Source organism: Oryctolagus cuniculus, chromosome 12 (assembly GCF_964237555.1).
Source record: "Oryctolagus cuniculus chromosome 12, mOryCun1.1, whole genome shotgun sequence".
Lineage (NCBI taxonomy): Eukaryota > Metazoa > Chordata > Mammalia > Lagomorpha > Leporidae > Oryctolagus > Oryctolagus cuniculus.
In genome coordinates, this window is record NC_091443.1 from 107,558,630 (window position 1) to 107,583,599 (window position 24,970).

Sequence of the window (24,970 nt, forward strand, 5' to 3'; positions counted from 1 at the left end):
GCTGCTAGCCTGGGCGGGCACCCTGGGTTGCAGGCTGCAGTGGCTGCCGGAGCATCTGGCCCACAGCTATGCTTGGAGACTCCCCTGGCTCCCAGGCCCCTCCCTGGCCTGCTGGAGCCAGGCACTGAGGCAGGACCCCCAGGCTCAGGTCTCAGGCTTTGACGGGGAGAACCCAGTAGGGGATCTGCCACCTGCTCAGGGAGCTGCTCCTCCAGGGCCAGGGGCTCCTGCAGCCCCCGCGGCTGGTGGGCGTGGAGGCTCACCTGGGTGGTGTTACAGGTGGGCTGGGACTGGGAGGGACAGGCTGCACCCTGCCCTGCCCCGCCCCCTGCTCCCCGCGAGGCCACTGTGCTGAGGGGTGTGGTTGGTGTATAGCACCTGTGTGCCCCCTTGTGCTCGCTGGCCTGGCTCAGATGGGCGAGAATCAGCCCAGCGAGGTGGGGATCCCCTTGGCACAGTGGCCCGGCAGAGGGGAGCCTGACCATTCTCCGTGCAGGGAGCAGGTGCCGAGAAGGGGAGGGCAGCCCTGGGGCTCAGTGGTTCTTGGAGCCTCGGGGGCTCTGCCTGGTCCCTTCCCAGAGGTCCCCTGGGCCTGGGTGAAGACCCCCACTGTCCTCTCTGCCCCCAGGTTCTCCGGGCTGCTGCACGGAAGTCCCAAGGCCCCATCGTCGGCAGCTCCTGCTGGTAACCGGGGTGACCCGAGGGGAGGGGGCCAATCCCTTGAGAAAGGATGGGCTCCGGGATTCACCCGCTCCCGTTCCTGGTCCCAGAGCCCCTGAGCACCACCCCCGAGGTGAAGGAGGGGGTCTATGCGGCCATCGACGTGAAGGAGCCGCCAGGAAGCGCCACCTCGCCAGCCCGGGAGTACCGGGCGCTCTATGACTACACGGCACAGGTGAGGCCCTGCCCTGGAGGATGTGTGCACACACGGGGCCTGTGCGGGGCAGAGGGCGGCACCCAGTGCCCGCGTGCTCCCATCTGGACACCTGCATGCACGTGCCTGAGGGCTGGGGCTCACTTCCTGTCTGTGGTCAGGCAGCCGCAGGCCGCTGCGCCAAGTGCCTGCAGGTGTCCGGTCTGCGCCCCTCCTCTCCACTTCAAGCAGGGAGCACAGGCAGACCCCAGCCCTGCCTGGCCTCAGGCCGCGGTCCAGGCATGCAGGCCCCCACAGCTGCCATGGCTGCTCTGGGCTCACAGAAGAGGGGACGGAGTGAGTGCGTGGGTGCCCACTCAGTGTGTAAGGCAGAGTGGACAAGGCAGGCCGTGAGGACCCCAGGGGTGCTCCCCCCACCCCATAGGTACTTGAGGGGCCGAGACAGACTCCCGTGCGCTGTCAGAGCACAGCCGGCCTCACTCCCTTTCATCTCTTGCCCAGAATTCGGACGAGCTGGATATCTCCGCGGGCGACATCCTGGAGGTCATCTTGGAGGGGGAGGACGGCTGGTGGACAGTGGAGCGGAACGGGCAGCGTGGCTTTGTCCCGGGGTCCTACCTGGAGCAGCTCTGAGGGAGGGGAATAAAGGCGTGCACGCTGCTTCCCTGGTCTGTGGGGTCCCTCTCCTTCTCCTGCCCCAGGGCAGAGCCTGCTGCCTGTCACTGCCAGCCACGGGGGCGGGGGACACCCAGACAGGAGTCAGCAGGTGCGAGCACCCCCCCCCCAGTGCAACACACACCAGTGCCCACGCAGGCCAGCCCTCACACCCGGCACACCGACCACTGCCTAGGAAGGGGGTGGTCCTCTGGGTTGGACGCCAATGCCCGTGCCTGCACCACGTGAGCGCGGCCCTGGAGCTGGGGCCTCAGCCCGCCGTCTGCGGTGTCACCATGGCCGCGTAGCGGGCAGGCTGCAAAGGATGCCGACAGCCGTTCTTCCTGAAGCATCCGCTCCCTCGGCGCGGCCAGCCGGACACGCGTGCTTGGAGGACGTGCGCCCTGCTAGTGGGCCTCGCCCCCGAGACATGGCTACGCCAGAGCTCGCCCTCAGCTGGCGCACTCGCCGACTGCCTGTGGTGCAGGGCTGGGCCACACCAGGCCAGCAGCCCCACCTGCTGGCGGCCCTGAGCCCTCACCCTCACCCGCTGCCTCCCAGGGTGCGTGTCTGCAGGAAGCAGAGGTCAGACTCAACTCCAGACACTGATCCGGGATGTGTGGGTCCCTAATGGTGGCTTGGCCACTGCACCACAACGCCTGCCCACACCTACAATGTCCTGACGCCTTCAGCCTGGCGCTGCCCTTGATAATGGGGCGAGCGTGCCAAGGAGTGCCCTCAGAGCTGTCACCCCCGAGGGGCAGACACGCGCTAGCCCTCAGATCCGGGCGGGAGGGGGTGACAGGTCCCCAGGGACGGCCCAGCAGGTGGCTCACATGCCTGCAGCCAGGGTGGCAGAGGGGAGCCAGGTTTCGGTGCCGTCTCCCTTGCAGTCCCGGCACCTTGACCGAGTGTTCCACGCCGCTGCACAGATTTTGAGAGACCCGTGGCCTAGATGTTACTCGTCATTCTGACAGGTGCTGCGGTGTGGCGGCCCCGGGGCAGTGGGTAACGAGTGTGTGCTGACCGACAGCGCCTCTGCTCCAGCCATGCAGGCAGCCCTGGGTCCTGGGTCCCGGCTTGTACCAGGGAGGGACTGCGCACGCGGACCAGAGTGGGTGCACCGGCCCTGCGGCGTCTCCCTTCCCCCGTCGTGGCTAAGCAGCAGCAGCAGCTCCTGGACAGCTGTGGTTACATCAGGCCCACAGGGTCACCTGCTCGCTCTGGGCAGCCCGGATGTCCGCCTGGCTTCCCTCCTGCAGGTCCCAGGGCCAGGCCGGGGGCAAGTATCCTCACAGCTGGTCAGGACCCCAGCGACACGGCTTCCGGAAGTGCTCGGCAGAGCCCCTGGGGGCCCCCACTTCAGTTCAGGCTTGGGGTTCACAGGGAGCCAGCAGCGGTGCCCACCCTGGCCGCCCAACACGAGAAGCCTTACGCGTGCTAAGCTCTGGGCCCCTCTCCCAACCTGCAGGTTCTGACAGGCAGCAGGGCCCAGGCAGCTCCTGGCTACCGTGTTCTCCAGCTACAAATCTCACACACACACACACACACACACACACACACGCGCGCGCGCGCGGGCTCTGAAATCACACTTTCCCACACCACAGCACCCTGTTTTCTACACCCGTGCCACTTTCTTCACAAACTCACAAACGCACACCCAGCAGCACCCAGCGGGCCCTCGGGGGTGACGCGCACGGTCCCCAGCAGCGTGGGGCGCCGAGACACAAAGACTTCAGGGAGCGCGAGCCCGTGGGAAACCAGACCCACAGACCCCAAGCAGCAGCTCCTCCACGCCCACACACCGTGTGGTGAGGCATGAGTGGGAGACGACACGACTGTCCCCCAGAGCGGGGGACTTCGAGGTTCACAGAAGTTTCCTAACAACCCCCAGCGGCCTATCCCACGGGGCAGAGCGAAAACAGCTGCAAGAACACCGCGGGCCCGGCCGACGGGTCAGCTCCCACTCCCAGCGGGCCCAGCCGACGGGTCAGCTCCCACTCCCGTGGGCCCGGCTGACGGGTCAGCCCCCACTCCCGTGGGCCCGGCTGACGGGTCAGCTCCCACACCCGGCGGGTCAGCTCCCACACCCAACGGGCCCGGCCGACGGGTCAGCTCTTACACCCGGCGGGCCCGGCCGACGGGTCAGCCCCCACTCCCGTGGGCCCGGCCGATGGGTCAGCCCTCACTCCCGCGGGCCGGGCCGACGGGTCAGCCCCCACTCCTGCCTCCCGTGCTGGGAGAGGTGCAGGCAGCCCACACCCACGTGTCGTCACCCAGGGTTGAGGGAACGCACACCCTCCTAGTCTGCTGGTGGCATCTGTCTTGGTGCACTCGCTCTGGAAAGCACTCGGTTTACCTACGAAAACCTGAGCAAGCGCCTCCTGGTCCGGGGTGAATCCGCTACGAAGACTCCAGCCCACGCAGCACGGGTGACGGAGACGGCCCAGGAGATGCGGAGGAGCCCTGGGAACTGCACCTCGGGGATTTACAAATGACAGGTGCTGCTGGGAGGTGTCTGCTCGCCGCAGTGCAGCCCTGGTTACTCGCGCACAGAAACACCCGTGCCGCCAACAAGAAGAGAGGGCCCCACCCCAACTGCTGTAGAGGGAAAAGGTGTGGAATGAGCTGCATGACAGCAAAAACCCAAACCCTAACTCACTACCACATCTGTTTCTATACGGGGAGGTCTTCGAAGGCTTCATGGAACATGTGGCATTCTGAAAAACCTATGCACGGATCACAATTTTTTAAGCAAGATTTGTTTAGGGGGCCGGCGTTTGATAGTGGGTTAAGCCACTGCCTGTGAATCCAGCATCCCCTGCGAGTGGGGGCCCTGCGAGCGGGGGGCCCTGGCTGCCCGGCTTCTGGGGAAGTTACGGTTTCCGTGTGGACCAGCCCCAGGCATTGTGGCCATTCAGGGGGGGAACCAGCAGGAGGAAGATCTCTCTGTCTCTGTCACTCTGCCTTTCAAATAAGTAAATCTTATAAAAAAATTTTTTTTATTTATTTATTTATTTTTTTTTTTTGACAGGCAGAGCGGACAGTGAGAGAGAGAGAGACAGAGAGAAAGGTCTTCCTTTTGCCGTTGGTTCACCCTCCAATGGCCGCCGCGGCCGGCGCGCTGCGGCCGGCACACCGCGCTGATCGGATGGCAGGAGCCAGGAGCCAGGTGCTTTTCCTGGTCTCCCATGGGGTGCAGGACCCAAGCACCTGGGCCATCCTCCACTGCACTCCCTGGCCACAGCAGAGGGCTGGCCTGGAAGAGGGGCAACCGGGACAGAATCCGGCGCCCGACCGGGACTAGAACCCGGTGTGCCGGCGCCGCTAGGCGGAGGATTAGCCTAGTGAGCCGCGGCGCCGGCTAAATCTTATAAAAAATTTTTTAAGAACGAGCTTCCATCCACTGGTTCACCCTCCAGAGGGCTGCAGCGGCTGAGGCTGGGCCAGGAGCCAGGTCCCCCTCATGGGTGCAGGGGCCCCAGCCCTCAAGCCATCTTCCGCTGTTTCCCGGCACATTAGCGGGGAGCTGGCCCTGAGTGGAGCAGCGGGGACTTGAGCCATTGCTCCGACACAGACGCCAGGATCGTGGGCAGTGGCTTAACCCGAGCCACACTGCTGGGCCCTCAAAATGTTTTACACCAAAATAAACTACTTGTAATTCCACTGTCCATGAACCTCCTGTGATACTCTCCCAGCTGCAGAGGACAGTCTGGAGGATCCCCACGGCTGGACCTGCAGGCTTTCTGTTCTTTACAGACATCTGTGTTGCTTACGATTTTTAAAGCACCAATTACTTTTTTGTTAAAAAAGGAACAAATTTTAAGACACAAACCAACTCTGTGCATCCACAGGACAGGGAGCAGAGGTGGCCCAGGGGCAACGAGCGCCCGGCAGAGAAAGGGATCCCAGAGCTGGGCCTCCCAGGGCTGCGCCCAGGAGAGTGCCGGTGAGCGGGCCCCCGGGCGCTGCCCCAGGCCGCAGCAGGGCCCCGAACGCGGCAAAGCAGCTTGCAGGAGCTGCCGCCGGTCAAGCCGGCCAGTATCTGCAGAAGAAACGGACAGCGATGTCCTCCAATGTGCTGATGACACGGGCCGTATAAAAAGTGAGAGGCCCGGAGAGCCGCTGTCGCCACCAGTGCAGACAGGCGGGCCGGAGTGGTGCCCTCTGCTACAGCCGGGGCCCCAGTCGGCCTGATTACTGCAAGGGGACACACAAGCCCCAGGCCCCGGAGAGGCTGGGCGTGCTGGGTACTCACCCCCTGTCGGTCCCGCGGCGGCGCTGCAGGAGGCAGGGTTCTGTCTCATCGCCTTCCACCTGGCCCGGCTCCCGCGGCATTCTCCAGAGGTGGACACTTCAGGGAAAGCCCTCTCCACGCAGGGTGGGTGGGCAGTGCGCCCCTGTGGCAGCCACAGGGCTCCTTCCCTGTCTTCTCTCTCACAGGGCCCCTTCCCTCTCTGTCTTCTCTCTCACAGGGCCCCTTCGCACAGCTAGCGACTGTCTACACTAAAACGTTCCCGCTCCCCTCATTAGATGGGGTGATCAAAACCAACGGCGCCCCGGGGGCCCTCCCAGGGGACGCGGGGACCACGACACAGGCCGTGCCCCCATAAGAGGAGCACCCAGAGACCCTGGGCAAGCAGCAGCACCTGAAAGAAGGGAACGCCAGCGAGACACAGACCCAGGAGCCGTGCCCCTTCTCGGCGGTCGGCATGCTAAACGTGGGCTCTGCAGTGTGGCTGTCCCACAAGATCGCTGTTCTCAGCCAAGAGCCCCTCAAGTATCAGAGGTCAAAGGCCACGCCTGACCCATGGGAGGGGGGAGCACCTGTGATGACACAGATGACCGGTGGCCGAGGTGTCCACAGGTGTGTGGGAAAGGGTATTCGGGCCTTGCAGCGTCTCTGGAGTTATTTCCTAACAAAAGCAACAGGAAGCCCCCAGGGACTCCCATGGTGTAGACGGGGTGGGGGTGGGGGTGGCAAGTGCTGGCACAGTGGGAGAGCGCTCTCAACACCCCTCGGACCCTATGGCGCTTCCGCCCCTCAAGACGACAAGCTGGGGACAGGGACTCAGGGTCGTGCGCACTGCTGGTCTCAGCGACACGTGCGGGGCAGGGTCAGAGAGGGCGGGCAGGCGCAGACAGACGCTGCTGCGGCAGTCCCCGGGCAAGGGACGCAGGAATTAAACGCGGCCTGTGGCGGCAGGGCCAGACAGTTTAGCTGGTTTAACCCGGCTGATCTGGTGCCGCTGGCCGGGCACAGAGGCTGCTCTCCCCCCAGGGCGAGGAAAGGCACGTGGCGAGCTCAAGGCGTGGGTGACTCGGTGCACTTCCCAGAAGGACCTCATGCTTAGGGGTGCGGCTGCGTCGTGCCACAGGGCGCGCACCCAGCGCCACAGTCCAGTCCCAGAACAACGCACTGACCAGAAGCCGGGGGAGGGGTGGCTGTGAAAGGTCACCAACACCCCTGCCCACCGGGCAGCAGGTGGGAACAAGGGGTGGGCAGGGCTGGGCCATCAGACCCCCTGCAGCTCTCTGACACCACGAAGGCTCTGGTAACTTCCAATCTGAACAGGGGCTGATTTTCACTCCTCTCCCGTGTTCCTGTCCCAGGAGGGAGAGAGCCTGCGTGATATTTGGGCATCTCAAGTCAGTGAGTCCGACACCGCAGGAGCTCCTGCCACCAGATGTGGCCCTACCTGCTCCCTCTCTGTGACGTCCCCAGCTGAGCGAGCCCGCAACCTGGGACTGGTCCTGGCTGCTCTCTGTCCCACATCCGGTTGGTGCCCATGGTTTGCCGCTGCCTTTCCTCCACCAACCGTGCCCACTTCATGCCCAACACCCGCATGATCACCGCACAAACCGTCGCGGCCCCCCTGCCTCACAGCTGGTCTGCCTGCACCCCCACATTCCCACCCTGCAACCACGTCTGAGCTCCACAGGGCGCCCGGGCTTGGCCGCTTCTCCCACTCTGCCCTGCTGTGTGCTCTGGGCCGCCCCTCCCTGGGCGCAGTCACCGCCCGGCGCCCGGGTACCTGTAGCACACCCTGCGCTGGGAGCTGCTGTGGGCTCCTGAAGGCCAGGGCTGGGCAGCCTGGCAGCAGACACGAAGCTCACACGAAACACACAACCACGGACTGCACACACAGGCGCTGGACACCGCACGCTGCCGGCCGTGCCCCCATAACAAACACCACACGCTGAGGGCTGATATGGAGTTTATTGAGTTAGAGTTTCCTATGTACAACCGGGAGCACATCTACATCCTACTCTGCTGGTCTACACGGCGTGTTCTCTCTAGCGAGTTAGGCGACGACGCGTGGGCTCGCGTCCCGCTAGTCCCTGGGCACAGCGGTGCGCACCAGGCCCCGCCAGGCCAGCACTGATAGGAACCACTGCTCTCAAAGGTCAGTCTCTGATGCTGGCGGTGAACCAAGGTACACAATGCATGACCCTAACATCTACGTTAGCCATTTTGTACAGCTGCTATCTTACTGGACTACAGAATATATTTTTTAAAAGGACACCAGTGAGGGGCACTGACCGGTGTGAATTTTAACCAGACAGCTGGCTTCCTCCCCCTCCCCCCACAAACCTTTGGCCAAGCGTTCTCCACTGTGAAGAACAAAAGGACCCAGCGCCGCCCAGCGCCTGCCCCAGCGGGCTCAGAGGCTACAGAGGCAGGCCCTCCCCCTCCTTTAACTCTACTGTACTACGTGACTTGCAAACAGTTCTGAAATTAGAACATTTACCACTGTGCTTAAAACTGAGGGGCGTGGAGCGTCAGCTGGAACAAGGGGAGACTCAGGAGGGCAGGTGGAGGTGGGTACGCGCCAAGCCGAGCGCCCCGTCCCACACCAGGGCGTGTCTCTCCAGCAGCTGACCCGCGCAATCCCCTCCCGCCACCACGCCACCTCGCCACCTCGCCCAGGCTGAGCTGTCCGCTAGGCGTAGGTGCCGCCAGTGATGAGGAGCTCGTAGGCAGGGTCTCTGCTCCGTCTGCACAGCACGATGCACGCACACAGCATGCCCAGGAGCTGCGGGGAGAGAACAAGGGGAGGCTGAGCACCGCCTGATGCGGCACGGTGCACTGCTCTGTCGGCAACAGGCCGGGCACGGTGCTGTGGTGGAGTGGGGGAAGCCGCCGCCTGCAGCGCTGGTGTCCTGTATGGGCGCCGGCTCGAGTCCTGGCTGCTCCACTTCCCATCCAGCATTCCTACTAATGACCTGGGAAAGCAGCAGAAGACAGCCCAAGTGCACCCGTGTGGGAGACCTGGAGGAAGCTCCCGGCTCCTGGCTTTGGGTAGGCGCAGCTCTGGCAGTGTGGCCACCTAGGGAGCAAACCAGCAGATGGAAGACCTCCCTCCCTCTCTCTCTGCCTTTCAAATCAATCAATCACTCTTAAAAAAAAAGAAAGTTCAATGACCCAAAATCACCAGAAAGTCGTGACCAGTGACAGAAGGGCTTTAGGGACTGTGAAGCCAGCAGAAACATGGGCTCCATTACTGCTACACCCGCTCTCTCAGGCACCGCTAGTGTGGGTGGGCACTTGGCACAGCAGTCAAGATGTCATTTACAGGGCCGGCGCTGTGGCGTAGCGGGTAAAGCCGCTGTCTGCAGTGCCGGCACCCCATATGGGCACCGTTTCAAGACCTGGCTGCTCCACTTCCAATCTCAGCTCTCTGGGAAAGCAGCAGAAGACGGCCCAAGTGCTAGAGCCCCTGCACCCGTGTGGGAGACCTGGAGGAAGCTCCCGGCTCCTGGCTTTGGGTAGGCGCAGCTCTGGCCGTGTGGCCACCTAGGGAGCAAACCAGCAGATGGAAGACCTCCCTCCCTCTCTCTCTGCCTTTCAAATCAATCAATCACTCTTAAAAAAAAAAAGAAAGTTCAATGACCCAAAATCACCAGAAAGTCGTGACCAGTGACAGAAGGGCTTTAGGGACTGTGAAGCCAGCAGAAACATGGGCTCCATTACTGCTACACCCGCTCTCTCAGGCACCGCTAGTGTGGGTGGGCACTTGGCACAGCAGTCAAGATGTCATTTACAGGGCCGGCGCTGTGGCGTAGCGGGTAAAGCCGCTGTCTGCAGTGCCGGCACCCCATATGGGCACCGTTTCAAGACCTGGCTGCTCCACTTCCAATCTCAGCTCTCTGGGAAAGCAGCAGAAGACGGCCCAAGTCCTTGGGCCCTTGCAACCGTGTGGGAGACCCAAAGGAAGCTCCTGGCTTCAGATCAGTGTAGCTTTGGCCATTACACCCAACTAGGGAGTGAACCAGTGGATGGAAGACCTCTCTCTCTCCCTCTCCTTCCCTCTCTGTGTAACTCTTTCTAATAAATAAATAATTTTTTTATATAAAGATGTCATTGGGGTTGGCTTTGCGAGGCAGTGGGTTAAGCTGCTGCCTGCCACGCCATCATCCCATGTCGGAGCTCCACTCGAGTCCCGACTGCACTGCATCGAATCTAGCTCCCTGCTGCTGTGCCTGGGAATACAGCCCGAGGACCTGGGACAATGTCAGCCATGTGGCAGAACTGGATGGAGCTCTGGGCTTCTGGCCATTGCAGGGATTTGGGGAGTGAACTGGTTGTGGATTAGCACTCCACATCTGCAAGACATGGGCCCTGAGGAACTGAGTACAGAGACCTCTCCCGCTCACAAGTGCATGCGATCTACGATGACCTCAGTCAGCAAAATGCAAGGTACAGCCCTGCACCCATGAGCTGCTACTCGCTTTAACACAGCCCTGAACCACCCACGCGCTTCCATCAGCACCAACTCCCTGGGAAGCAGACGTGGGAGCCGGAGGCAGGGCCTGCTCAGGACCACGGCCGCGACCGGGAAGGAGGCCAACTGCTGACCAAGACGTGTCAGCTGAAAACTATTCATCAAATAGGCTGTTTAATGTAAAAAGCCACCAAGAAGACAGTAATAATGAAGACGGAGTTTCCTCCAATGTGGTTAGACACAACAGAAAGGTACTTAGTCGTAAACAAGAACAAAGTCCTGTCATTTGCAGCAAAACGGACACACCTAGAAGACATTACATGAGGTGAAATAAACCAGGCACACAAAGACAAGCAGCACCCACTCTCTCTGCAAAACGTGTACGTGGCAGCTGAAAATGGTCATCACTCAGGGAAGAGGGAGAGCAGAGGGGCCAGAGGCTGGGGAGGCGGCGGGAGAGAGGGAGACTGGGTGACAGGGACCAAAAATACAGAGAGGAGTCAGGGCTGGCGCTGTGGCGTAGCGGGTAAAACCGCGGCCTGCGACACTGGCATCCCAGATGGGCGCTGGTTTGTGTCCTGGCTGCTCCACTTCCCATCCAGCTCCCTGCTAATGACCTGGGAAAGCAACGAAGAAGGCACACGTGTCTAGGCCCCGCCACCCATGTCAGGGACCTGGATGAAGCTCCTGGTTTTGGCCTGGCCCAGTGCTGGCCACTGCAGCCATCTGGGGAGTGAACCAGAGGCTGGAAGATCTGTGTCTCTTCTTCTAACTCTTTCAAAGTAAATAAGTAAATTTTTAAAAAATAAACAAATATAAAGAGAGGAGGAGTCGGTGCCCGCGGTGACGTCAGCTCACAGGCTCCGAACACAGAGATGTGCATGTTCACAACGGAAACGCCGAGCACCGTGATCGGATCCTTGCACACCGTGTGCCGCCAAGCGCCGTGATCGGATCCTTGCACACCGTATGCCGCCAAGCACCGTGATCGGATCCTTGCACACCGTATGCCGCCAAGCGCCGTGATCGGATCCTTGCACACCGTATGCCGCCAAGCGCCGTGATCGGATCCTTGCACACCGTATGCCGCCAAGCACCGTGATCGGATCCTTGCACACCATATGCACGCGCTGAGTTACCGCACTGTGCTCGTGAAGGGTACTATGATGTGTCAATCATTTTAGAATGATTCTCCTCACATCAGGAAACAAGCAGCAAAACCGGAGCCACTCAAGGATGAGTCCCTCATACCCTGACAGAGCAGGCCTTTCTTTAGCTCCCCTCCAATGCTGCACTCCCCAGACGCCTGCCAGACCCACCCCAGCTGGGGGCCAGGGGAGCGACCCAGGTCTCCCACACGGGCGGAGCCGCCCCTGCTGCCTCCGGGGCCTGCAGCGGCAGGAAGCTGGCGTGGGGAGCACGGCCGGGCACCGTGACGAGGGCTCCACGTCTTCACTGGACTCAGCCACCAGGCCAGTCACCGTCCCCTCCAGGGCCACTGCGCTTCTGTGTTTCATCCTGCCGCAGTGTCAGCTGTCAGGTTTGATCTTCCCAGAATCTTAATTCTTAGTATTGTGATCGGAAGCAGATCTCAAATGGAGTCAGCCAGGGTTCAAGCCCCTGCTGTGGCTTTCTGTGTGGCGGTCCACAGTCCTATCATCCGTGTTTTTTCCAATTTCTGTGGCAAAAAGAACCTGGAGACTCTCCAAGTGTCCTTTCCGGCTTCAGACTTCTCCATCAGGCTTGTGTGCACGCGCAAAAGCTCACTGACGCAGGAGCTACTGCTGCCTGTCTTCTTGTCTTTCACACCTGGGGCGCTCATCTACTTCTGATTTTGGATAACAAAACTTAGACCATTTCTAGATACTTCCAAGTCCTTGGTCCCTGCACCCGCGTGGGAAGACCTGGAGGAAGCTCCTGGCTCCTGGCTTCAGACTGGCTCAGCTCTGGCCTTGTGGCCACCTGGGGAGTGAACCAGAGGATGGAAGACCTCTCTCTCTGCCTCTCCTTCTCTCTGTGTAGAACTCTGACTTTCAAGTGAAATAAATAAATCTTACCAAAAAAATCATTTTTTCCCTTAAAACTAAAGCTTTTTAATTTTCAAAAATCTTGAACTAGTGAGATCTCTGAGGCCCTAACTTAGTTTTGCTGAATAGAAAATAGCAAATCCTTATCAACTATTCAGTCAGTGTGATAGAAGCATAAAACGCACATGGCATGCCTGTTGCCTACTTAAATTAAGAGACTGCTTAAACTATGTTTGAGCTCCCCCTGCAAAAGTTTTGAAGGAAGCAGCCGCCGGCTGGCGCTCAGGGCTTCCCCGACGCGGGCAGAGCTGAGGCGCGGGGCCCCCTCAGCCTGCGCTCCGTGGTGCGCACCGCAGGACCAGCAGCAGCAGGCTCTGCCGCAGCTCCATGCTGCCTGGGACGTGGCTGCACTGTCTCTGAGGTCGTTACGAACACGGATCACAGCTCCCTCACCTTCACTGTTCTCAGCCAAATGCGTGCCTGCAGACATGATCAGGATAGGACAGACACTCCTGCTGAGCCACACAGCAGAAGGGAGGGGGCAGGGACACGGCAAATACGCAGCCAGGCTTCCGTGAGTCATTTCAGAGCCGTCTGAACACCAGCGAAGTCAATAATCATCCACTAAACATACTAGGCTCTGTTCCAACATACAAAGAGCAGGCAAGCCAAGCAACGTACCCTTCAACTAGCAAATGTGGTCTTAATCTAACAACGAACAGATACCTACACCCTTCTTGAAATAGCTTCTCTCGACCTGAAGCCCACCTCAAGAACTGAAAGCCCGTCGGAAAACCAGATCTGGCGCACAGGACGTCCACACAGCTGTTCTCAGCGGTGAGCAAACGCTCCCCACAGGATCCTGAGACGGGCCACACCCACTCAGACAACAGGGAAGCGGACAGACTATCTGAGACGGCTGTCCTTGTCTGTTTTCAGGTGGGCGTGAGGGAGAAGCCGTGTTGTCTGTCCAGGGAAGGGGCCGGAAGCAGACAATGTGTCAGTCACGCTGGTGGTGTCCAGAGACTGCACTACCACTGGAGGAAGAGAGCTGTTCTCCCCGGCCGGAGCCGGGAACCTACAACAGACAGCTCACTCCTGCGGGCCAAGAGAGGACGCGGACCTTGGACACTCGTCTGTCTGAAACCAAGTCCACGAACACACAAGAGGCCAGAACCTCAGTTTTTCCTGGAAAGCAACACAACGGTTCCCTTTATTCTAACAGACAAGTGTTGTAGCAATTCTTGATTGAGGTATGTGAATACATAAAACCCTGGAGAGAAAAACAACTAGGAGGAGAAACAGCGCTGGAATGAAGGCTTTCCATTCTCAAACTGAAAGAAAACTGTGATTTTTGAAAGAGTTTTCAAGTTCTAGAGCCCCAAAGTGCACTGTGACGACAGTCTGTGCTTCCACAGGTCATCCGTGATCAAGGCAGAGAGGCCCTCACGTGTGGCCCCACCCGTCTGGCATCTGGACACGATGCTGGTCCAGGTGGCTGCGCCCTGAGCCCTCCCCAGTCACCTCCCTACACACAGGCTTGTGGACACGGTAGCGAGAGGCAGCGAGGCCTACCTGGATAGCTGCGAACGCCAGCGCCGCCCAGATGACGTGCATCATAATCTCCTGCAGCTTCTTCACCACCAGGGCCTCGCACCCCTGCAACACAGGCACCCTCGTCACAGGTCGCCCTGCAACCCAGGGCCCCACACCTCACACCCCTGCAACACAGGCACCCTCGTCACAGGTCACTCTGTAACCCAGGGCCCCACACCTCACACCCCTGCAACACAGTCACCCTCGTCACAGGTCACTCTGCAACCCAGGGCCTCACACCTCACACCCCTGCCACACAGGCACCCTCGTCACAGGTCGCCCTGCAACCCAGGGCCTCACACCTCACACCCCTGCCACACAGGCACCCTCGTCACAGGTCGCCCTGCAACCCAGGGCCTCACACCTCACACCCCTGCAACACAGGCACCCTCGTCACAGGTCGCCCTGCAACCCAGGGCCTCACACCTCACACCCCTGCAACACAGGCACCCTCGTCACAGGCCGCTCTGTAACCCAGGGCCCCACACCTCACACCCCTGCAACACACACAGGCACCCTCGTCACAGGTCACTCTGCAACCCAGGGCCCCACACCTCACACCCCTGCAACACACACAGGCACCCTCGTCACAGGTCGCCCTGCAACCCAGGGCCCCACACCTCACACCCCTGCAACACAGGCACCCTCGTCACAGGTCACTCTGTAACCCAGGGCCCCACACCTCACACCCCTGCAACACAGTCACCCTCGTCACAGGTCACTCTGCAACCCAGGGCCTCACACCTCACACCCCTGCCACACAGGCACCCTCGTCACAGGTCGCCCTGCAACCCAGGGCCTCACACCTCACACCCCTGCCACACAGGCACCCTCGTCACAGGTCGCCCTGCAACCCAGGGCCTCACACCTCACACCCCTGCAACACAGGCACCCTCGTCACAGGTCGCCCTGCAACCCAGGGCCTCACACCTCACACCCCTGCAACACAGGCACCCTCGTCACAGGCCGCTCTGTAACCCAGGGCCCCACACCTCACACCCCTGCAACACAGGCACCCTCGTCACAGGTCACTCTGTAACCCAGGGCCTCGCACCCCTGCAACACAGGCACCCTCGTCACAGGTCGCCCTGCAACCCAGGGCCCCACACCTCACACCCCTGCAACACAGTCACCCTTGTCACGGGCCGCTCTGTAACCCAGGGCCTCACACCTCACACCCCTGCAACACAGGCACCCTCGTCACAGGTCACTCTGCAACCCAGGGCCCCACACCTCACACCCCTGCCACACACAGGCACCCTCGTCACAGGTCACTCTGCAACCCAGGGCCTCACACCTCACACCCCTGCAACACAGAGGCACCCTCGTCACAGGTCGCTCTGCAACCCAGGGCCTCACACCTCACACCCCTGCAACACAGTCACGCTCGTCACAGGTCACTCTATGACCCAGGGCCCCACACCTCACACCCCTGCAACACAGACACCCTCGTCACAGGCCGCTCTGTAACCCAGGGCCCCACACCTCACACCCCTGCAACACAGACACCCTTGTCACAGGTCGCTCTGCAACCCAGGGCCCCACACCTCACACCCCTGCAACACAGGCACCCTCGTCACAGGTCACTCTGTAACCCAGGGCCCCACACCTCACACCCCTGCAACACAGACACCCTCGTCACAGGTCACTCTGTAACCCAGGGCCTCAGGCCCCTACAACACACACAGGCACCCTCGTCACAGGTCACTCTGCAACCCAGGGCCTCACACCTCACACCCCTGCAACACAGACACCCTCGTCACAGGTCACTCTGTAACCCAGGGCTTCACACCTCACGCCCCTGCAACACAGGCACCCTCGTCACAGGTCACTCTGTAACCCAGGGCCTCACATCCCACACCCCTGCAACACAGTCACCCTCGTCACAGGTCGCTCTGTAACCCAGGGCCTCACATCCCACACCCCTGCAACACAGTCACCCTCGTCACAGGTCGCTCTGTAACCCACGGCCTCACACCTCACGCCCCTGCAACACAGGCACCCTCATTAGACGTAAAGTGCCAGCCGCAGAGCCACACAGCACTCATGGGCAGAAATGGAAATGACAGAAGGTCAAAGATGGCGAAGAGATGACACGACTAGAACAACTTACACACGTGTAATTAAAGCAAACGCATGCATTTAAAGCCAATAACAGCAAAACAAAACAGCATTAAAGGCGGGCAAAAGGGAGCAGTTCCGGGGCGGGCGGCGCGTGAGCGCCAGGCGGGGGCCGGCTCACCTCGGCGTACAGGTCGGCGGGCTGGGCCAGGCTGCCGTTGCAGCTGCGGGCCGTCTCCCTGCAGCAGCTCAGCGGCACGCTCTGGTTTTTGGTTTCTTTGAACCAGTCTGTGTTTTCCCAGTCTGAGTAGTTGTGAATCCCACAGCAGTGCAGCTGGAAGAGAACAGAGAACCACCCTTCACACACACACACTCACACACACACACACACACACACACACACACACAGCTCCCCGCGCTGCCTCACATGAGCAGCTCCGGACTGGAGACCTCTCCACCAACAAGGAGCTTCCACGGCCGCAGGGCCCGACACAGCCGCACGCGGCTCCACCCGCGCCTCAAATGTGGCGAGTGCGACCGAGGAACTGGGTTTTCCCTTTTCATCTAAAAAGCCACACGTGGCTGGGGCTTTGGAGCAGCACAGGAAAAGCCTGCTGCCTCCAAGAAGCGGCTTCTAGAGAAGGGAATCTTACAGTCTCCTTAGATCCCGCTTGCAAGTGTTATCCCCAGGCCAGCGTTTCTAAGTTCCATCTGGAAGTGCCTGGGATTCGCTCTAAGACGAGCAAGAAAACAGCATACGGGGCAGCAGTGAAACTGACCAGGAGCAGAGGATTCCTGCAGACAGAACTCCACCTGGCATCCCTCTCCCTTCACGTATGTTTCAAATCACCCGGACTCTTGTCGGTCGATGCTGGCCTCTGCCGAAGGCACACGCAGCCTCCCAGCTCCCCTCCAGGCCCTGTGGGTCCCCACTTCTCCTCCACACACACCTCTCTTCTAGCGCTTGCCGGGGGAGGGAGGCGTCCGAGACTGACAAAGCTCGAGCCACTGCTTATCTGGATTGGACCAGACGCTGATGGGATACACTTTGCAAGGGTGGGGGCTGGAGGAGAACACGGTCCCCCGAGGCTGACCACAGGTGCTCACACACAAGAGCGGAGCCCAGCTCACCTGTCTCTGGACGTAATCGATCGCCCGGCTGGCGGCGTCGGGGTTGGTGCCGTTGTAGGTCTTGTACACCTTCTGAATGCTGCGGTCCACCTCATTTTCCACCTGCACCAGAAGAGAGAACCCAGTCCCTGAGGAATCCTGGCCCAGCAACATCAGTCCAGGCTCTAGCTCAAACACTGCTGGTGTGTCTGCGAGGGGGGGTCTCTCTGTAAACATCTGGTGAGGAAAGAGGTCTCCTGCCTCCCTGCCTCATACAGATGCAAACTGATGGGGACACCGGGACATACTGCACCACACGACTAAAAGCAGAGAGAGGACGGGGAAGACGGCGAGCTGGCAGCCCTCGAGGGCGGAGCAGCGGAGCTCCGGGACACACACGCTCAACCGTAAATGCACAATGCACCCTCAGTGTGCGTGTTCCCAGGCACCTACTCACACGCCTTCCCCATGGAGGTCAAAGGGACTCTGAAGCCTCCAGAAGGTATCTTGAGGGCAGGCACTGTGGCGTAGCGGGTAAAGCCACTGCCTGCAGTGTTGGAATCCCATGTGGGCACTGGTTCAAGGCCTGGCTGCTCCGCTTCCGATCCAGCTCTCTGCTATGGCGTAGGAAAGCAGCGGAAGATGGCCCAAGTCCTAGGGCCCCTGCACCCATGTGGGAGACCCAGAAGAAGCTCCTGGCTCCCAGCTTCTGATTGGCTCAGCTCTAGCCGTTGCAGCCGCCTGGGGAGTGGGCCAGCAGATAGAAGACCTCTCTCTCTGTCTCTCCCTCTCTCTGTCTGTGGCTCTGCCTCTCAAATAAATAAAATTAAAAATCTTAAAAAAAAAAAAAAAAAAAAAGGTATTGGCCAGCGCCGCGGCTCACTAGGCTAATCCTCCACCTGCGGCGCCAGCACACCGGGTTCTAGTCCTGGCCGGGGCGCCGGATTCTGTCCCGGTTGCCCCTCTTCCAGGCCAGCTCTCTGCTGTGGCCAGGGAGTGCAGTGGAGGATGGCCCAAGTGCTTGGGCCCTGCACCCCATGGGAGACCAGGAGAAGCACCTGGCTCCTGCCATCGGATCAGCGTGGTGCGCCGGCCGTAGCGCGCCAGCCGCGGCGGCCATTGGAGGGTGAACCAACGGCAAAGGAAGACCTTTCTGTCTGTCTCTTTCTCTCACTGTCCACTCTGCCTGTCAAAAAAATTAAAAAAAAAAAAAAAGGTATTTTGAGGGCAAATACCATCATTATTTATATTTTACTTATCTGATATTTAGGTCTGACCAAATATGCAAAAGTAATTAGCAATTAAAAACAGTTATTCCTTAGAAGCCGCACTTTATGAAAGGCTGCTGCTCCAGCGCTGGCGGCCAAGGGTCACCTCACGTAGTTTGCTGGCCGCACTCCTCAGCACTCTATGATGGTCAGCCACGAGCAGTGGGCGGAGAGGGGACACTGACAACCAGATCACAGGCAGGGACATAACCCACTGCGTTTTTGGGCACACCTGCAAGGTGCCCTCCTTGTGTGTCAATTGTTTGAATGTTAATTTGGCATATCATACCTCTGACTTAAAACTGTTAGGTAGAAGGATCTCCCATCCATGGTTTGCTCCCCAAGTGCCTGCAACCATCAGGGCTGGGACAGTCTGAAACCAGGAGCCCAGAACACAATCCGGGCCCCCAAGTGTAGGTCAGGGACCACGTACCTGGGCTATTACCTGTTGCCCCGCAGGGTGCACACCAGCAAGAAGCAGGACTGGAAATGGAGCCGGGACTTGAACCCAGAGACCCCCATACAGGATGCAGGCATTCCAAGTGGTGTCTTAAATGCTAAGCCAAATGCCTACCCAGCGATATTTTTTTTCTACATCCAAGACTAAAGTATTCTTTAAAGAGGCAATGCAAAATGCAGTCCTCAGAAAATGTGTCTTCCCACCCCCACACAGGGACTCCACCGGCTGAGCACACCCCAACAAGCGCCTCGCTGACCAGCCCCGCAGCTGCAGCTCATTCTGAGAACGCAGAGAAGTCAATGCCTGTAACCACAGTAGCGGCATCAACACTGCTATGTTACGTGAAACTAAGTCTTGTTATGTGCGTAACTTCTAGTTAACTTTAGATATTTAAAGCTTGCCAGACCTTTCTCTCTGTCTCTCTCTCACTGTCTAACTTTGCCTGTCAAATAAATAAATAAATAAATGAATAAATAAATAAATAAATAAATAAAGCAGTGCAGAAACCGAAACAGGGCAGGCGGAAAAGCTGCCTCAGGTGAGGTGACCCGGTTGATTTCACATGAAATATTCAAAGCACGATGTGGAGTGCAGCAGACAACGTACCTTTGCTCTGTAAACGTATCCCAAAACCACCACCACAACCTCCGTGACAAAGACCAAGAGCAGGATGATGACAAACTGTAAAGACACATTGTCAAAAATTAAATACCAATGAGAAAATAGCTCTACTGTCCTGATACAACACAAATATCAGACAACTGCTAGGAGTCCAAGACAAGCGCTAATTCCGCCCCAGTTCTCAGGGCAGAGGGTCTGGGACAGTCACGCAGGTGCTCACGCCCGCCCTCTGGATGACAGGGCAGCGGGACGCGCCAACTCACCGTGGCGAGTCCGCAGCGACTCTCCCGGATCGTGGCACAGCAGCCGATGAGCCCGATGACGAAAAGCAGCGCCCCTACCGCTATGATCACCACGGCGGGAATGAGCGTGTACACATCCTCAAAGAAGTGGTCGTAGTCGTCGTAGGTGATGAAGACGTAGGCTCCCACGTAGCACAAGATGCCAGCCGCACCCTGGGGAGCACAAGGTCTGAGCACTGCTCTCGGAGCCCCGCCCGTACAGCACTTCTACTACTGCTCAGTAGCTGCTAATGCAACCAGAGTTCTCATTACTCTTCAATCCACGTGTAGACTCCCTCTCCCTCCCCAGGAAAGTTGCAGAGTATCCTGCACTCTTATCAAAAACGTCTCTTAGGGAAGCGCTGCAGCACTGCAGGTTAAGCCACCTCCTGCCACGCCGGTGTCCCACGTCAGGTCTCGGCGGCACCCGGGGAGGAAGCAGAAGATGGCCCAGGAGCTTGGGCCCCTGTACCCACTAGGAGACCAGAAAGGAGTTCCTGGCTCCTGGCTCTGGCCTGGTCCAGACCTGGCTGCTGCAGCCATTTGGAAAGTAAATCGCAGGGTGGAAGCTCTGTTTCTCTTTATCTCTCTGTTTCTCCCTCTTCTCTGTCACTCTTTCAAATAAATAAATACATGAATAAGTCTCAAAAGAACATTTGTTTACTAAAGTTGGGAAGTTTTCCAATTTACCTAATTGGTGGTTCAGCGAGGAGAAGAAATCACGTGTAAAACAACACTGTAAGCACACACACACACGTGCACCTGAGGACTTATCTGCACGGGCTGGTGCTGTGGCACAGTGCGCAAAGCCACCGCCTCCAACTCCAGCATCCCCTATGGGCATCAGTTGGTATCCCGGCTGCTCCACTTCTGACCCAGCTCTGAGCAAAGCAGCGGAAGACAGCCAGAGTGTGGGCCCCTTCCCGAAGAGGGAGATCTGGAGGCAGCCTGGCCCAGCCTGGCCACGGTGGCCATCTGGAGAGTGACAGGGCAGATGGAAGATCTCTCGGTCTCTCCCTCTTTCTCTGTAACTCCCTCAAATAAATAATTTCTTTTTTTTTTTTTTTTTTTTTTTTTGACAGTGGGAGAGAGAGACAGACAGAAAGGTCTTCCTTTGCCGTTGGTTCACCCTCCAATGGCTGCCGTGGGCGGTGCGCTGCGGCCGGCGCACTGCGCTGATTCGAAGGCAGGAGCCAGGTGCTTCTCCTGGTCTCCCATGCGGGTACAGGGCCCAAGCACTTGGGCCATCCTCCACTGCACTCCCTGGCCACAGCAGAGAGCTGGACTGGAAGAGGGGCAACCGGGACAGAATCCGGCGCCCCGACCGGGACTAGAACCCGGGGTGCTGGTGCCGCAAGGCGGAGGATTAGCCTGTTGAGCCGTGGCGCCAGCTCAAATAAATAAATAAACGTATTTGTCCCTCCACTGATGGAGCAGAGGCAGGAAGCCTCTGCCGCTGTCGCTGTCCTCCACACGTGAGTAAACCTGCAGTAAGTGAGAGTTGGGATCTGAACCCAGGCAATCTGACCCCAGAATCCTGCATTTCTAAGCTCTCTCCAGCCCTTGGGGAGAGAAAATAGAATAACTGGTAAGCAGGGCACCCACGTCCAAAATCCTCGCTCTCCTGCAGAACGAAACTGTGAACCCAGAGGTTCACCCACTAGGAACAAGCGAATGCTACATTTATTCCTTACACTGCTTCTCCAACCGTACTGTGCACAGGAATCGCCCCAGTCAACTGCAGACTGCCGCAGCAGGCCTGGGTGGGCCTGAGACAAGCCCCCAGGCGCTGGCGCGCAGGGAGGGGGCGCATGGTGCTCCAGGCCCTTCCCCGCCGCAGGGGCTCACCCACACTCTCATCGCTCACCACGTGCCGCCAGTCCAAAGCCACCTGCTTGTAAGTGAACGAGCAAATGCAGGGTCAGGCCAAGGGTTAAACAAATGCAGAGCGCTGAGACTTTCACAGGAAAAGAACGGCTGCCCCATCTTTTAAAAGTGGACGTATAAATCAGCTTCAAACTAGGAAACGGCCTCCTCTGGGGCCCTGGACGCCATCACCCGCTCTGCACTGGACCCTGGGTTCACAATCCGCCTGGCGTCCTCGGCCACTTTCTCACACGAGGCTACTAGGACTGTCAGGTCTGGAAAAGAGGCTCCATTTGTAAGATGGAAAGGCAGCAACTTTTCTTTAAATAACATGGACTTTTGAAAACGAGAAGACACAGACAATGGAGGCAATTTTAACGGACATATTCTTTTTGAATCTCAGCCCTGTCCCCTGCTTTCCTAGGCCACAGCAGTTTCCTTCCTACCTCGTCCTCTCCAGCACCAGACTCTAAAATGTCCACTTTGTGCTGTATTTTTTTTTTTTTTGACAGGCAGAGTTAGATAGAGACAGAGAGAAAGGTCTTCCTTCCATTGGTTCACCCCCAAAATGGCAGCTAGGACCAGTGTGCTGCGCTGATCTGAAGCCAGGAGCCAGGTGCTTCCTTCTGGTCTCCTATGCGGGTGCAGGGTCCAAGCACTTGGGCCTGTTTGTTTGTTTTTTTAAAAAAGATTTACGTATTTATGGGCCAGCGCCATGGCTTACTTGGCTAATCCTCCTCCTGTGGCACTGGCACCCCGGGTTCTAGTCCTGGTTGCTCCTCTTCCAGTCCAGCTCTCTGCTGTGGCCCGGGAAGGCAGTGGAGGATGGCCCAGGTCCTTGGGCCCTGCACCCACGTGGGAGACTGGGAGGAAGCGCCTTGCTCCTGGCTTCAGATTGGCACAGCGTTGGCTGTGGTGGCCATTAGGGGAGTGAACCAACGGGAGGAAGACCTTTCTCTCTGTCTCTCTCTGTCTATAATTCTTTCTCTGTCTCTCTCACTGTCTAACTCTGCTTCTCAAAAAACTTAAAAAAAAAAAAAGATTTACTTATTTGAAAGTCAAAGTTACACAGAGAGAGAGAGAGGCAGAGAGGCAGAGAGAGAGAGAGAGAGAGAGAGAGGTCTTTAATCCGATGGTTCACTCCCCAACTGGCCGCAACGGCTGGAATTGCACCGATCCGAAGCCAGGAGCCAAGAGTCTCTTCTAGGTCTCCCATGCGAGTGCAGGGCCCAAGTACTTGGGCCATCTTCCGCTGCTCTCCCAGGCCATAGCAGAGAATGGGATTGGAAGTAGAGCAGCCAGGACTTGAACTGGCACCCATATGGGATGCCGGCACTGCAGGCAGCGGCTTTACCTGCTACGCCATGGCGCCAGCCCTGTGCTGTATTCTTTATTCCTCTGTCCTTCGCTGCAGCACCAAAGCTTCACCGGTCAGAGCAGCTCACCACCTGAGAGACTCCGACCATCTCCATCTGCAGGTCCCACCGACACCTCGCCATCGACCTTGCCTGACCCCTGTCCACCCCACCTAACCTTCCCTTACATTCCTAGTTGGCAAAAGGCACCACCCACCAAAGTTTCCTGGCCAAACACCTGAGCATTCTCCCATCCTCCCTCCTTGCCCCATCTCTATAACCCCACCAATCACCAAACCCCAAGTTTATTTCCAAAACATTGGGAATCTCAATTTCTCTTCTACCTCACTGCAGGGCTTAATTTGGGCCTGATCATTTTCATCCTATGTCTTACTTTTTCTTTTTTTAAAGATTTATTTGAGAGGCAGAGTGACAGAGAGAGAGAGAAAGAGAGAGAGAGAGAGAGAGAGAGAGAGAGATTGATTCTACTGCTGGTTTACTCCCCTAATGGCCATGCCACCCAGTGCTGGGCCCAGCTGAAGCCAGGGGCCAGCACTGTGTCCAGGTCTCCCACATGGTGGCAGGGGCCCAAGCACCTGGTCCACCTTCGCTGCTTTCCCAGGTGCACCAGCAGGGAGCTGGGTGTGAAGCGAGCAGCCGGGACTCAGAACGGCGCTCTGCTGTGGGAAGCTGCCACTGGAAGAGGTAACCTCACCCACTGCGCCACAATGCTGGCCTCTGAATATTATTTTCATCCTTCCTGCCCCTTAATAAATGCTCTTTAAAAATTTATTTATTTGAAAGGCAGAGTTACAGAGACAGGGAGAGACAGAGGAGATCTTCTATCCACTGGTTCACATCCAAATGGCTGCAATGGCTGGAGCCGGGCCAGCCTGAAGCCAGGAGCTTCCTCCGGGTCTTTCACGTGGATACAGGGACCCAAGGACTTGGGCCGTCCTCTGCTGATTTCCAAGGTGCATCAGCAGGGAGCAGGATCAGAAGTAGAGCATCTGGGACTTGAACTGGTGCCCATATGGGATGCCAGCGTCACAGGTGGCGGCTTTACCCACTATGCCATAACACCAGCCCCAACAAATGTTCTTTATATTACCAGGGTTATGTTTGTTAAAAATATAATCCAGACCAAAGCCTAAGCTTTCTTAAAATCAGGATGGGATGAGTTAAGTCCCCCGATGACCAAAGCTGTTCATCCTTGCTCTCAGCCTCTCATTATCCCCCATACACCTGAAGAACATAAAACTGTTACACCAGATGTACCTCACAGTCTAACCTTTTTTAAGATTTATTTATTTATTTCAACGGCAGAGTTACAGAGACAGAGAGAGAGGGAGAGACAGGGAGAGATCTTCCATCCACTGGTTCACTCCCCAGATGGCCACAACAAGCAGAACTGGGTGAGGCCAGGGCCAGGAGCTTCCTCCAGGACTCCTCTGTGGGTGCAGGAGCCCAAGCACTTGGGCCATCTGCTGCTGCTTTCCCAGGTGCACTGGCAGGGAGCTGGATGGGAAGTGGAGCAGCCGGGACTAGAACCAGCACACACGTGGGATGCCAGTGCCACAGTCAGCAGCTTTACTCACTATGCCACAGTGCCGACCCCACAGTCTCACTTTAAAAAAAAAAAAAAAAAAAGATCTGTTTATTTGAAAGTCAGAGTTACACAGAGAGAGGAGAGGCAGAGCTTTCTTCCAGCTGCTGGTTCACGCCCCAACTGGCCACAATGGCCGGAGCTGGGCCCATCTGAAGCCGGGAGCTTCTCCGGGTCTCCCGTGTGAGTGCAGGGGCCCAAGCACTGGGCCGACTTCCGCTGCTTTACCCCATAGTCTCACTTCTTTACGTCTGCTGCTCTCCTGGGAACTCGGGCGCTCACTGACGCAGCTGACACGCTGCCTCGTCCCTCTGGAGGTCATCCTGGCCGTTTCAGGCCGGGCTGGGAGCCCCTCCTCCAGGCACACGGCCCGGCACAGCTCCAGCAGCGTCCACGACAGCGGCAACAAGCAAGTGGCGCCTGCACCACCTCTCGTGCCCTGAACGGTGCCGGGAGGTACCAGCT

At 58.4% G+C, this 24,970-nt stretch overlaps 2 protein-coding genes across 5 annotated transcripts in view; one reads left to right on the top strand and one right to left on the bottom strand.

Moving 5' to 3' along the window:
* Positions 1-1,545, top strand: part of PSTPIP1 (proline-serine-threonine phosphatase interacting protein 1) — a 30,783-nt gene extending 29,238 nt beyond the window's left edge. For all 4 annotated transcript variants that reach the window (XM_051834615.2, XM_051834613.2, XM_051834614.2 and 1 more), the window contains exons 13-15: positions 629-684; positions 771-895; positions 1,376-1,545. In XM_051834615.2, coding sequence (XP_051690575.2) covers positions 629-684; positions 771-895; positions 1,376-1,507 — 313 coding nt within the window. In that variant the 3' untranslated portion in view covers positions 1,508-1,545. The remainder of the gene's footprint in view (positions 1-628; positions 685-770; positions 896-1,375) is intronic.
* Positions 1,546-7,729: 6,184 nt separating this feature from the next.
* Positions 7,730-24,970, bottom strand: part of TSPAN3 (tetraspanin 3) — a 30,759-nt gene continuing 13,518 nt past the window's right edge. The window contains exons 2-7 of the mRNA XM_002722029.5: positions 19,661-19,852; positions 19,383-19,457; positions 17,070-17,171; positions 16,120-16,272; positions 13,857-13,940; positions 7,730-8,565 (exon numbers count right to left, since the gene is read on the bottom strand). Of these exons, the coding sequence (XP_002722075.1) occupies positions 8,473-8,565; positions 13,857-13,940; positions 16,120-16,272; positions 17,070-17,171; positions 19,383-19,457; positions 19,661-19,852 (699 nt within the window). The 3' untranslated portion in view covers positions 7,730-8,472. The remainder of the gene's footprint in view (positions 8,566-13,856; positions 13,941-16,119; positions 16,273-17,069; positions 17,172-19,382; positions 19,458-19,660; positions 19,853-24,970) is intronic.